Raw genomic sequence first — 13,257 nt, 5'->3', positions numbered from 1 at the left:
TATGTGTGCATTTCCACATCCTTCTTTAACAGGTGAAATCATGTGAATTCTTCCTGAATTCATGATCCTGTTGACACTTATGAGGACTGTGTAACAGAATGGATGCTTAGAGCTGTTAGAACTAGAGAACAGCTGGGCAAACAAAGTTTGCTTTGTTCAATTAGAACACATTTCAGAACTACAACAAAGGATTTCTCTGCTCTGGCCAGCAGAGGGCAGTGTACACATAAAAGTACACGGCCACTTGGACTCCTTGCTCTGGTTGGTTTCTTTGGCAAGTGTGTTAAAATTCCTCGAGTGGTTTATGTTTAGAATTAGCAGTACTGATAGGACAGGAAATTGGTGGGGTGGGACAGTGGTTAACAGGGTCCTGTCTAAAATTTTCGATCTGAAATATGTGCTACCATAATGTTGCTGTTTAGTAAGGAATGCCTTCTAAATGTCAAACTCCATTTTGAAGGCCCACTAATCTGCCATGTGGGAAATTAACTCCTTAGCTTTTATTTTGATGTTTTTTCTGCCACAAAAAAAGTATAATGGAAAAGCGTGAACTTTGATCAGTGCTACAGCTCTATTAATGCTGTTTTACCTTTGCAGATTATTTAAAGGCTTTCAGGTGAGGTAGTGGGGTTTGTGTTACGCTGCTTGCAGTTTGCAGACCTCACAGCTGCTCCACAGGAGGAGATGTTTCAGTCAACTAGGTATGATTTTCAATCTGGGAAATCCAGTGGAATGTCTTCTTGAGGCAGAGTTGACTCATAATAATAATAATCTACTGTTGAAAGATGCGGAAGATTAAATAATTGATGTGTAAACGCCTTAGTATGTTGTTACATACCACTGATTGGAACCAGCGCACAGCTGGCCCTCCAGCAGGCTTTCAGGGGTAGTAAGTTGCACAGGAGAAGATTGCCCATCTTTTTTCCCCACAAAGAAGCTGGTAGATTCAACTGTGTGCCTTTGGGTTGGCAGTGCAGCTCCTTACCACTAAGCCACCAGAGCTCTTAACAATATAGTCATAAAGTTGTGCCTTCCTTGAATCAGAGCTTGTGTATTTCTTTCAATTGAAAAAATAAGAAATTCTTGTGTTCTATTGTAATGGTTCCATGGGACACTTGGGTAGCAGTTATTCTTTCAGCTCCTAATGGAAAGGTCAGGGATTTGGACCATTCAGAGGTATTTCAGGTGACATACCTGGCTGTCTGGGTCTGCTTCTGAAAGATCAGCGCCGTGGAGTGCATTTCTGCTGCATTAACACACGAGGTCATCGTGAATTGGAATCAACTCCACGGCAGCTGGTGTATCTTGTATTGGGTCTAGAGGATTTTCAGTGGCTGTGGTCTTCTGGAAGTGGATTGCCAGGCCTTTTTTTTCAGGGCACCTGGGGCAAACTTAAACACCAATCTTTTGGCTTGTAGCTGAGCACTAACTGTGTCACCCAGGGACAGTCCTATCTCTTTAAAAATTTTAAAGCTCCAATTGTCTTATAAGTTTCAATGATAGGCTTAAAAGCGATATATATCCATTATGTAGCCTTTTGTGATCTTAATTCCTAGTTACAATAAGATGAGGATAAGTAGTAGACAATGTAATCAATATTCATCTTCTTAATATAACCAGGTCTACGACTCGACGGCACCAAACAACAACAATATAACCGGGATCCATAGTTCAATAGTAGTTAATGGAAATTGGTAGCCTTATCTTCCATTACCAAGTTCACCTCTTGGCATTTCATATTTTTTTGTGCATTGTTAGCTTCACTAGGTAGTTGTTGCTCACTGAAAATTGGCAGACCTCAGGTTTTATGATTTATAGATAGTATCGTGACTGATAGTGGTAGGTGGGTTTGGAAATATTAGAGAATTCAGATTTCAGCCATCAGGACAAGCTGGTATTAATGAAGGAGATAGAAGATTGTGTTGCCTTGAGGAAATGCTTCTCCTTTTAAGTAAACACTTAGGCCTTTGAGATACTGAGCTAGAGTGGGGGAGAGTCTAAGGATATTCTTAGTTGAGATGAGCAGGGAATGTGAATAGAAAGGAGACTTGAAAAGGTGGTGAAAGATATGTTGAGTTGACTATCATCTTCTCAAGTGTCAGCCCTGGTAAACCAGCTTCTGCATAGGATGAAAGAGATCTAGGGGAAAAAACTAAAACAAAAATTGAAGTTTTCTTACCATTTAGGGCAGCATAAATTCTCAGTGCTTCAGATGGCATAGTAGATTTCATTTAGATGAGGGGAGATATTAGATTTGGGGAGAATAAAGGACGAGAGGGCACAGTCGGGTTTTGGTCCCTCTTATAAAGGTTAGGAAAGTGGGGATGTGCCTCACCAGCCCAACAGACTGGTGAGTCATCGAATCTAACTCCTAAATTTTACATTTTGGAAAAATCTTGGAATAGGGAGAAATTTGCTCATTTGGACTTTAGCTGGACACTGGCAAATTTGTGTTGTGATAAATTGATCCGGTTTGGAGAATGGATGAGCGAGGGAGCCGCTGCAGGGCGGACAGCTGACCTAATGACAAAGGAGGGGAGGCCAGGAGAGATGCGGAGGGCCCACCCGAAATGATAGGAATTGAGTGAAGAGCAGCAGTAGATTTAAGATGTGGGGGATGTAGAATCTTTAGGATTTTCTGACCGACTGTGAAAAGAGGAAGGTAAGATAGTAAACTCTAACTCTGATGCTTGCCTGGAAGCATGATACGAAGGAGCTGTAAAGACTTGTTCTTGGAAGAGAACAGACGAGATCACTAGACAAAGCCTTCAAATACAACATTTGGTTGGAATTACGCTAATGTAGTTCAGGAATTGGGCAGACTTTCTAGTGAACTTACTTAACATAAAATGAAAATATCTGAGGATTAGATGGATGCTAGCATGAGCCTTCCCTTTTTGGATTTTTTTTTAAACCAACTTTTTGATAAAAATTGACATGCTCAAAGTCAGAGTTAAATCTGGAGCCTATATTGCTGATGTCCCAGGCCCGGGTTGAGATGTGAACCCTCCTATGATTTTGACTATACTCCTAGGGTTATAATACTTGTCCAAATGGCTCCTGGTTTCTCCTCCTGGTATGGAAATTTTTATATGAGTGAGATGTAGTCTCCTCAAGAATATGACTGCTATTTCTCATCCATTTCTGGTCCTCTCTTGGTAGTCAACCTGCTCTCCAAATAGTAGTCCTTCACTTGTTTATTCCCAGAGTTTCTACCTCTTGGATTTGGAGAAAAATAATTTAACACTGCCATAGTGAGTCTTGATATATTATGGTTTAGAGTGCAGCTTGTGAGGTCAAATAGACCTGAATTCTAATCCTAGCTCTACTGCTTGCTTACCTATTAGTGTTACTCTGTTATCTTGGATTTGAAATACTTTAAAATGGTGATAATAAGATACCTATTTCTTAGAGCTTAGCTGAGTTTATATGCATGTAAAACATTTAGCAAAGTTCTGAGTGAGAAATGCCCAGTAAGTAGTACTCATTCTCTGCTGGTTTTTAAAATTTAATTATCTAGGACTTCATGCTTGGGAGGGTGGCGGTACCGTGCAGGAGAGGGAGATCCTTGAAGAGATGAATTGATTCAGTGACTGCGGTAGTGGGGATAGGCGATTCAGAGACAGTAAGATTGATGAGGGATAGAGCAGGGGTTAGGGCTGTTGTACAAGGGGTCGCTATGAATTGCAGGTGACTCAACAGCATATAACAACACCAACAACCGGCTGTCTAGGTAAAATTTCTTTTCTGGGGATTTTTTTCTAGAAGTTAGTAACCACTGGTTTGTTTTCTTGTTCATATCGGAATTTGGAACTGTAATATGCTGCTTCTTGTTGTTTTAGTACTGTTAAGTCGTAACTGACCCCATAGCTTGCTGACTGGTGGGTTTTCAGAGGCAGTTAATCGCACCGGAGGAGATTGCCCATCCTTCTCCTGCAGAGCAGCTGGTGGCCTTGAACTGCGACTTGCTTTCAGAATTGCAGCGCAGCTTCTTGCCACTAGGGTCCCAGAATAATATGCTTAGTGTCAGAAAATTAAGTAGCCTTGTATTTCTTTTTGATGAGCTAGGAAGTAGTCATTTATCATCTTATTTTTATTCATGTGTATTTTAAAGATATGTAACAAATAGTTAATGAATAAGTAAATGAGCCAACTTTTATTTTGCCTCAACCTTGGCTTTTATTGTTAGATTTTGAGAGAAAGGCAGAAGAGAATTCATTTCACATAGGAATAAGCAAAATTACAAAACTATTTTAAAGATTGATATAGCCCAGATATGTGACTAGCTAACATTTTGGTAAAGTAGGGGAGCTCTGGTGGCCTAGTAATAAGTTGTGCTGTAGTCTCAAAGGCACATGGTTCAAATCCACCAGCTGCTCTGAGGTGAAGGATGGGCAGTCTCCTTACATACAAATAAATTGCCTCTGAAAACTTTCTGGAAGGTCAGCTATGAGTTGGTTCTGACTCGATGGCACACAACAAGAAGGGGTTCAGATTCGAATCCACCAGATGCTCTGCTGGAGAAGGAGGAACAATCTCCTCCTGTACCAGTCAGATCTGATTTGACGGTACACACAAAAAATAATGAAATAAAATAAATTTTTTTAAAAAAATGTAAACTTAAAAAAGAAGAGGTTCAGAGGCAGAGAGGAAGGTCGTCAGTGAGATGAACTGACATGTTGGCTGCGGTGATAGCATAATGCACAGCAGAGTGTGAGGACGCAGGGTTGGGTGGCTTTATTCTGTTGGGCGGCAGCTTCTGTGGTTCACAGCTGACTCCGTGATACCTCATAAAACCACATTTAGCTACTGAAATGAAGATGAGAAGTTGGACTTAACGTGAATTTTCTTACCTGTTTTCAAAGCTGCATTAATCCATGTTGGATCAAATATGAATTTATAGAAGTGCAAGAAAATTCTTTTATTTCTAATTGAGTTCTTTTCACAGTTTGGGAAGGCAGGTGAAATTGGATGAGAAGCTAATGGGTCACTGTTCCTGTTGGTCTTCCTGGGCCTCAGTTCTCTGACCCTATATGTATTTTGCACTCAGACCTGGATGGATGTTTTCAGGGTCCACAAGTCAATTTGAGGACTAAGCCTTACTTGTCTCTGAAGTCTTAAAAGTGTGGAAATCACTTATTTAATCTACACATTCATCTGCTATGATTATTTAAAGTTGCTAGGAATGGTTTACTTCATTATGTCAGTATGCATGTATCCCCAGACAGTTTCATTCATCTCTGTCATGTAATTCAAATGCAAACATTTATCGTCCCATACTTTCCCCTGGAGGAAGTGTCCTCCTCTGATGATGCCTCGTCAGTCACAGATGATTTGAGTTGGTGCTGAATGAGGGAGTGGTCCCGTGCTACCTGAGATGACCTCTTCTTGTAATCTCTGGTGTGTTTTCTCACTGAGAGATGTTGTAGGAGATTATTAAGAGTATTAAAGGAGTGAAAGCTCCCAGGCATGCTGATGTGCTATTTTTTTCTGTATTGGGTAGGTGTAAAGACACAAATGATGCACCAGAAAATCTGATTTTTTACTTCTAGTAAATGATTGCTTTGTTTGCAAGCTAATTATGGAAATAGAGTAAACATCTTTATTTTTTTTCACCTTCCAGAGCCGGGACCAGTATTCACACCTATTGAATGACCAGAGTCAACTGTACCAAGGTCACAACTCCTTTCGTGAAAAATATTTCAGTGGTGTAACAAAAAGAATTGCCAAGGAAGAAAAGTCAAGCCAGGAATGAAAATTAAAGATTTTGACAATGAATAAAAGCAATTTCACAGAAAAGATACCTGGATGTGAACTTTCATGCTTGATCCAGAAGACATGTACTTGTGAAAATGATTTTATATTAAAACAAACAAACGACAAAGTAAATTGGTCAATCTTTTAAATATTAGTTTTGTTTTATAGAGTATTTTATTGTATGTAGTGTTTTGAACTTTAATTTGTGTATGAACTTTAATTTGTATGAATGGGTACTGACTTAACAGGTTTTGTTTTGACCCTTAATTTACAAAAGGGAATTACTATTGTTGGCTTTTTTAAACAAATATTTGCTAGATGTGTTATAGGCAGTTAATAATAGTTGAGAATTGTTTATTAGGTACATTTGTTTCGTTTAACTTTTTTATTATAATTGATTTGCATTGCCATGAATAAATTTTACTGAGAGTTCTTAAAATCGAATGGTATTCAGTGCTCTGTAGGAGGGACGTTATGAAGTAAATGAGTTTTTACTGACAAATTGTAGACTAGTGGAAACAGTGATAATGGTCATGATGAGAGAAAGCAAGAACTTGACAACATAAAGTGATTCCAAACAACTTGAGGCCGGTCTCCATCTGAAACTCGTCTGTACCTTGGGTTTGCTCTTGCATTCCTAAACTTCTACTGTTGGTCAAAGTTAACTACCCACAATTTTTGGTCTAGAAAGTAACTGATCGTTAAAGCAGCAACAACAACACAAATCCTTGATCCCTAATGGTAATAAGCCTAATCAGTGCTCTTTGAAATAGAAGCTGTATTTTTCTTGAAGGAGAAACTTTGCTGAGTCTACATTGTATCCATCATGAAAATATCTTGTTTGAAAACCATATACCCATTAATTCAGGATGCTAATAGCTTTCCTGCCTTCAGTGGTCAGCTGTTCCTCAGCAGGGCAGCAATAAATGGAACCCCCTCTTCCTTATAATCAGAGCTCATTTTTTTTTATGTTATTATTTTAATGTTCTGCTGGCTTTGCGGACTCAGGGTATCATGCGCCTGGTGAGGACCTCCAGAAGACCAGTGCTTCCCCAACCGAGGACAGCTCACTGCTTTGCTGTCTCTCTTTCTGCTCCTGAAGCCCTGGCTTTCAGCAGCCGACCTCAGACATGTCAGTGATTGTTTTGTTTGGGTTTCTGGATGTGATTTGTGGTGCACTGGGGAAAATCTAAAAGTATTCAGGGATGATTTATTTTCAGTATTTCTGTTAGAAACCATCTTATTTAAAATATTTTGAGGTTACATGAGGGGTGAGTTTGATACTTGGTAGCTGACTAAATTTGGAATAGGAGATTTTGTTTAGCTCACTCTTTGTTGTCACAAACATTTGTCCAAGTAGCTCTGGAAAACATACATTCATTTCAGTCATTCTTTTTAAAAAATTACCTACCATTAAAAAGATTCATACTGTTTGGCATTGCAACTAATGGAGTCATCTGGTCTTGAATTTGTCTGTTGTGGGGCTTACAGTAAGTTCAGCTTCCCATCTCTGAAATGTCACTAGGTTCAGGGCATGAATATGTGTAGTTACTTTAAAGTTGGTCCTTATAAATGAAAAAGAAACCTGATTACCCTCAAGCTAACTTTAGTTATAGAGCAAAGGTCCCAAGCCTTTGTGTTTTAAAAAGAGAGACATCATTACTTGGACAAGGCTCTGACTACCTTTGTGCCTAAGTTGCAGCAGATCATCTCCAGGATTGTTTCAGTTTTCTGTGTGTCTGCTGTACTCATGTTCTCAGCAGCAGGAATAACACCTAGCAAAATGTCAGCATTTCAAATAACCCTCTAGTTGGAATTTAGTGTAATCTGTGAGGGAATCCAAGGTGGTCTGAGAGTTGGGCTCTTCAGTGTTTATATTATGACAAACTCTATAATTTGGTTTCTGGTATACATTAAATATCCACAAGCTCTCGATGGTTACCTTGGTGGTGTTTCACCAGAACGAAGTTCTTTCCTATTCATTCTGATGTGTCCTGGATTTTATTTTTTCCCCTCCGGGATAGCTGGGAGGGAATAGTAGAGTAGGTGGTCTTTGGTGTTTTTAGCCAAAGTGACCAGGAGGTGAAGAAAATTTAAAGTCAGCTACACATTTCTTGGCCACTTCCTGCCCAGGATGACCCAACTTTTGGCTAGCTCTCCTCGAACTTCCTCATGACTAATTCCTTAAATTCAAGATTTTAGCAATAAAACATCTTTATGCTGTTTAAGCTTGAGGTAAGCCTGTGTGACTATTTCTTTGTTGAAAAACACATTTTGAGATTTCCAACAGCAAAGGATGGATTGGCACAGTGACTACAGCTAAGTAAGGGTTTGAGAATAAGGCAGATTGTGAGGGTGGCTCAGGACAGGACAGGGTTTCACTGTTAGTTGGACTCAACTTGATGTCCCCTAACAACTATGAATGGTGACTGCAGAATCTTGTTTGGTGGAGGAAAGTTAACATCACCATTATAATGAATATATTTTATATCATTAGCTGAAATATATGCTTTAAAATTTTGAGGCATGGAAATAGGATTTGAAGTAATGTTTTATACAATGTAAATTTTAAAAGCAAGGATTTGACTTTGCTTTTAGTGTCATGAAATTAATATTAAGGTTGTGTTATCTACATGCCAGTAGGAGCAGATCTGGCTCTTGAATCAAAGGCCTGAGTTGTTTTGGATTAGAAGGACTCCTGGCATCCTATGCTGCAAGTATTAGCAAATATTTAATCCAAAGAGATACTAATTAAAAAAATATTATTTTTGTGTGTGTGTATCACCAAATCGGATCTGACTAGTACAGGAGGAGATTGTCCCTCCTTCTTCAGCAGAGCATCTGGTGGGTTCGAACTGCATGCCTCTGGGATTGCAGTGCAGCATCTTGTAACTAAGCCACCAGAGCTCCCTGAGATAAGATAACAGCGTTTATGTGTTGAAAATGGAAGTGCCTTTAAACGTTTTTTTTATACCATTTTAATAAATCTCCTTTGAAAAATGCATAATGCTACTAAACTGATGTTGGTAGTTTCTAGAGAAAGATCTTTTGTAGGCAAAACTGAGTATAAGTAACTCAATTCAGTAATGGAGCCCAGGGTTTGGAAATAGAGATACTGAGGAAATTGATGGCCTTATTGTTGATGTTCCTGTTTTACTAAAAGGGAATAAATTATTCCAGAGTAAGGACCTTGGATCTTTTTGCAAGACATGATTGTGCTCCATTAGAACAGTGTTTGGAAAATGGAACACTTGGAAGAGAATTTTTTTTTCATTTCCTTAGACAGATTGTATTCACAGAATAGGCAGTCTACTTTTACTTCCAAGTCGCCCACTCCCATTTTTCTCAGATATTTATCAAGTAATGTGGTTTGTAATCCAAACAGAAAAAGTGCCTTAATCCAAAACATCATACACATGGACACAGTAACACTCGACTGATGGTGTTTGTACTTTACTAAAACATTGAGATATTCTGAAAAAGTCTAGAGTGTAAAGAATTGTAATGGAATGATAAACATATCCGTGATTCTATCTAGCCATGGAATCCTAGAGGCACCACATTCCTCGCTCGCCTTTGGGATGAAAAAAGCTTCTGAGGGAACCTGACCCTGTTTCCTTAACAGAGGTCTGCCTCAGGACGTTTGTATGCTTCCCTGTGTGGGATACGCAACTCGACATTTAGACATAACTGAGGCCAACCTGGGATTTGGTGCTCATCCTTCCTTTTTTAAGCCATTGTAGACAGGATCTTTTGGGGGCTGGAGGTTAAATTGTCGTGGCAGTTTCTTAAGCCTAGGTCGTGAAACAGAATGGGCCTTAATAGATGAATCTTAGGATAAGCCGGCTTTCTTTACATCACTGCAAACCCTTTTTCTTGGAATATTAGGATGTGCACAATAGATTCTTGAGTATTCAGATCTTGAATTTGAATGCTCTTAATCATGTGGCAATAAGACTTTGCTTTAACTTCCACAACTTTAGAATCTCTCTTTTAATCAAGCTTCCCTGACTCTCCTGAGGGCTTAGCTGAAGAGCTTTATTTTGGCTAACATCCAGCGGTAAGATTAGCGGGGCTTATGTGCAAACTTAGTCAAATTTACATGGGGGGGGGAAGAGAAAATGAAATGGGAATATTGCTTATGCTATTGGGGCTGTACTTTGATGGCCTGGCAGGTTATTTTATCTGTGTGTTGTAAAGGGACCACGATAGTCAGGGCTGGTGTTGTTGCACATTTCTCCCCTCCCAAGCCTCCCCCCAGAACACTACCCTCTTGGGAAAGTAAAAGAAAAATTCTTTTATGTTTTACCAAACCTCCCCCAGGGTCCACTCCACCATGTAGCCATTGCTCTAGACTCCTGTCATGACAGAAATACCTAATCACATATCTCTATTTGGAATATTATTGCTTTTTAATTTTTGACTCATGTACTTTTTAACTTGTTAGTTAAATTTGTGTCTTCTAGGCTGCAACACTTCTATGATACATCCTCAAGGATATGAACATGTACGGCCAAGCACAATCGATAACAGTGCATCTAAATTCCAAAATCAATCTCCATAATAGTCTATGTGTTTCCTATTGCCAAAGGGGCCCTTTAGAGTAGGGAGAGAAGATCTTTACCCTGAAACCTACAGCGTCCCTTTTCAGCAGAAAGTAGCTAAGAGAATACACCATCCCCTTTTCCTTATGACTCAGGGTGAAGTCTCTCTCAGGGAGGAGTGATAGGGAATGGCAAAGGACACACTGACAAAGGAGATTAATCAGAACTGACTTTGACAAGCACTGTGGCAATGGGACAATTAAAACAGACTTTCAAGGGGGGAAAAAAAGAAGGAATGAACTGGGTGGGAGGGTAGAGAAAGGAAACCCAAAATCTCTGTAAATGTTCATTAAAGTTAATAAAATTTAATAAAAAGAGAAAAGAAGTACAGCCTCAGAAACCCTAGAGAGGGTAGCTGTGTCAGGATTGACTTGGTTTGGTTTAAGTTTGTTTTTTGGTAGACTTGGTTTTTTGATTTCTGGTGGTGGCATGGAGAGAGTTTAAACTAGGATTTTCTTCCTTTATTGTGAAGTCGGAACTGAATCATAGCTAACCCTCCACTGAATTTCCAGAAGCAGTAAATCTCACGGGAAGAGATTACCCATCTCTCTCTTGGATCTGATGACAGATTCCAGCTACCAGAGAGGCACCACCTTTTGGTCCACAGCACAGCTCGTTATGGACTATGGAACTAGAGTACCCTAACACTAAGACTAGAGACTGGGATGCCAGGAGATTGATACTTCTTTCAGATAAGTGATGCAAGGGTTAGAACTAGGACAATGATAGTATGGTTTTTGTTATGTGCCGTTGTGTTACGTGGAACTCATAATGACCCTATGTAAAACAACCCTAAACCCTGGTCTGTCCTGTGCCAATCTTACTGTCTCCAACACGCCTACCCCCATTACCCCAGTCACTGAATCAGTCCATCTTATTGAGGGTTTTTCTTTCCTGGGCTGTCCCCTCCACCTTTCCAAGCATGACATCTGTCTCCAAAGACTGGTCCCTCCTTGCAACATGCCCAAAGTGTGTCAGTATGGTAGACTGGAGAAATATGTTGCTGTTTTTAGGTGCTGTTGAGTTGAGTACAACTTGTAAAGACCCTATGAACAAAAGATCTGAACCCTGTTCTATCCAGCTCCATCCTCACACTTCCTGACACACAAGAGCCCATTGCAGAAGTCACCATGTCGCCACTTGGTTGAGGGTCTTCCTCTCCTTTGCCAACCTTTCACCCTTCCCAGCATGATGTCTTTTTTCAAGTAGCCCCTCCTAGCAACATGCTAATATGTGAGGCAAAGCCTCATCATTCTTGCTTTCAAAGAGCATTCTAGCCACACCCTCTCAAGACATCTGTTTGTTCTCACGTGTCCATGGATGTTCAGTGCTTTTCTCCAACACCACAGATCAATGACAATTCTTTTTGTCATCCTTATTCATTGTCCAGCTCTCTGCTGCATAGCAAGTAATTTTTTGTTAAGTACAATCGAGTCAAGTATGACTCGTAGCAAACCTATGAACGGAAGATCTGAACCCTGTTTTTTGTAACTATTGTCATTTCTCTAATGCTCATAGTTTCCAAAGCCCTGTTATTTAAGAAGTGGATGCCAGTTCTGCTTCCAAGCGTGTCTTAATCTGGGAGCTCTACGAAACCCTGTCCACCGTGGCTAACCATTATGACACTTGACATACCAGTGGCACAGCATTCAGTATCACAGCAAACCCAAGTTATCTCAGTACAAGCAAACTGACAGACAAGTACTATACCAGCTTGGAGATTAGTTAAGGATCTCTGATGGCATAACACATTGAATGTTGTAGTGCTAACTGAAAGGTCAGTGTTTGAATCTACTAGCTGCTCCATGGGAGAAAGATGGGTCACCTCCTCCAGTAAAGATTTATAGCTCAGAAAACCTAATGGGTGGTTGCTATGACTCGAAATGCCTTAAGAGCAGTGGATACATATTTAGGCACTTAGTTGAATATGGTAGAAGTTAAGGATGACTGGTTGGATACTGTGTCACAAACTGGAATTGGAGATGTTGAGAAGATGAGTTTAGATTTGTATATCTTGAACATAAGCCTATTAAACAGGCCTGAGGAGCTTCCCAGTAGGGAACTGAGCATTTAAGACCAAAGGTGGACAATGATTACATCTGTGGAGGAGAAGAGCCTAGGATGGCACAAAGAACCACTGATTTAAGATACAGTGGGCATAGTTCAATGGCGATGCATTTTACAAAACAAGATGAATGGGAAAGATTAGATGAAATACAATGTGAATGAGAGATAGTGTGAAACTATACAAATTTTGCATGCACATCAATATAAAATAATGAAAAATAATAGGATAACTAAAAAAGAAAAAGATACATTCTACAGCTCTAAGATTTTGTGTGTGGTTTCTTCCCCCATTTCTTGGATGATATGTGTCTTTGGCAAAGAGAATTGGCAGCACAATACTCATGAAACTGGATCAGGCAATTCCAACTTTATTACAAGCAATTTATACTCAAAATACTAATGAGATGGAACTACTCCATTGCACTCCTTGAAGATGCGAGAACAACATTGGCTTTGGGTTGATGTGCGTCTGCCTGAACTGCCTGGGTGGATGTGCTCCGTGTGCTATCAGGGCTGTAGCATGCTACGCCATGTAATCAGGACCCAGAGAAACTGAGAAGCGGTTGTCAGTTGCCTGTAAGAAAAACCAGCCAAGGAAACGCAAAGGCCACTACTGTTGGAGCTCGGGATATGGAAAAGAAAAACATTTTTCTTCTTTTCTTATCCTTTAAAATGAAAAAATACATCCTCTTCCTCTCCCCTATTTAAATAACTACATAATAGCTTTAGGACAACAATATAAAAATTACAGGGTAGATCAGAAAATCGGGAAAATTTTAATTAAATCTGGGGTTTCATTTGTTTATTTCATTTATTAAGAAAATGTTTG

At 39.6% G+C, this 13,257-nt stretch overlaps 1 protein-coding gene across 1 annotated transcript in view; it reads left to right on the top strand.

The window, feature by feature from the left end:
• TRMT11 (tRNA methyltransferase 11 homolog (S. cerevisiae)) overlaps window positions 1-13,257 on the top strand; it is a 95,928-nt gene that overhangs the window by 73,487 nt on the left and 9,184 nt on the right. Inside the window, 1 exon segment of the mRNA XM_006879139.1 lies at window positions 5,624-5,810. Within this exon segment, the coding sequence (XP_006879201.1) occupies window positions 5,624-5,810 (187 nt within the window).

Source organism: Elephantulus edwardii, unplaced genomic scaffold (assembly GCF_000299155.1).
Source record: "Elephantulus edwardii isolate Elephantulus edwardi_28Jun2011 unplaced genomic scaffold, EleEdw1.0 scaffold00002, whole genome shotgun sequence".
In the NCBI taxonomy this organism is placed as follows: Eukaryota; Metazoa; Chordata; class Mammalia; order Macroscelidea; family Macroscelididae; genus Elephantulus; species Elephantulus edwardii.
This window is presented reverse-complemented; position numbering and strand designations above follow the sequence as displayed.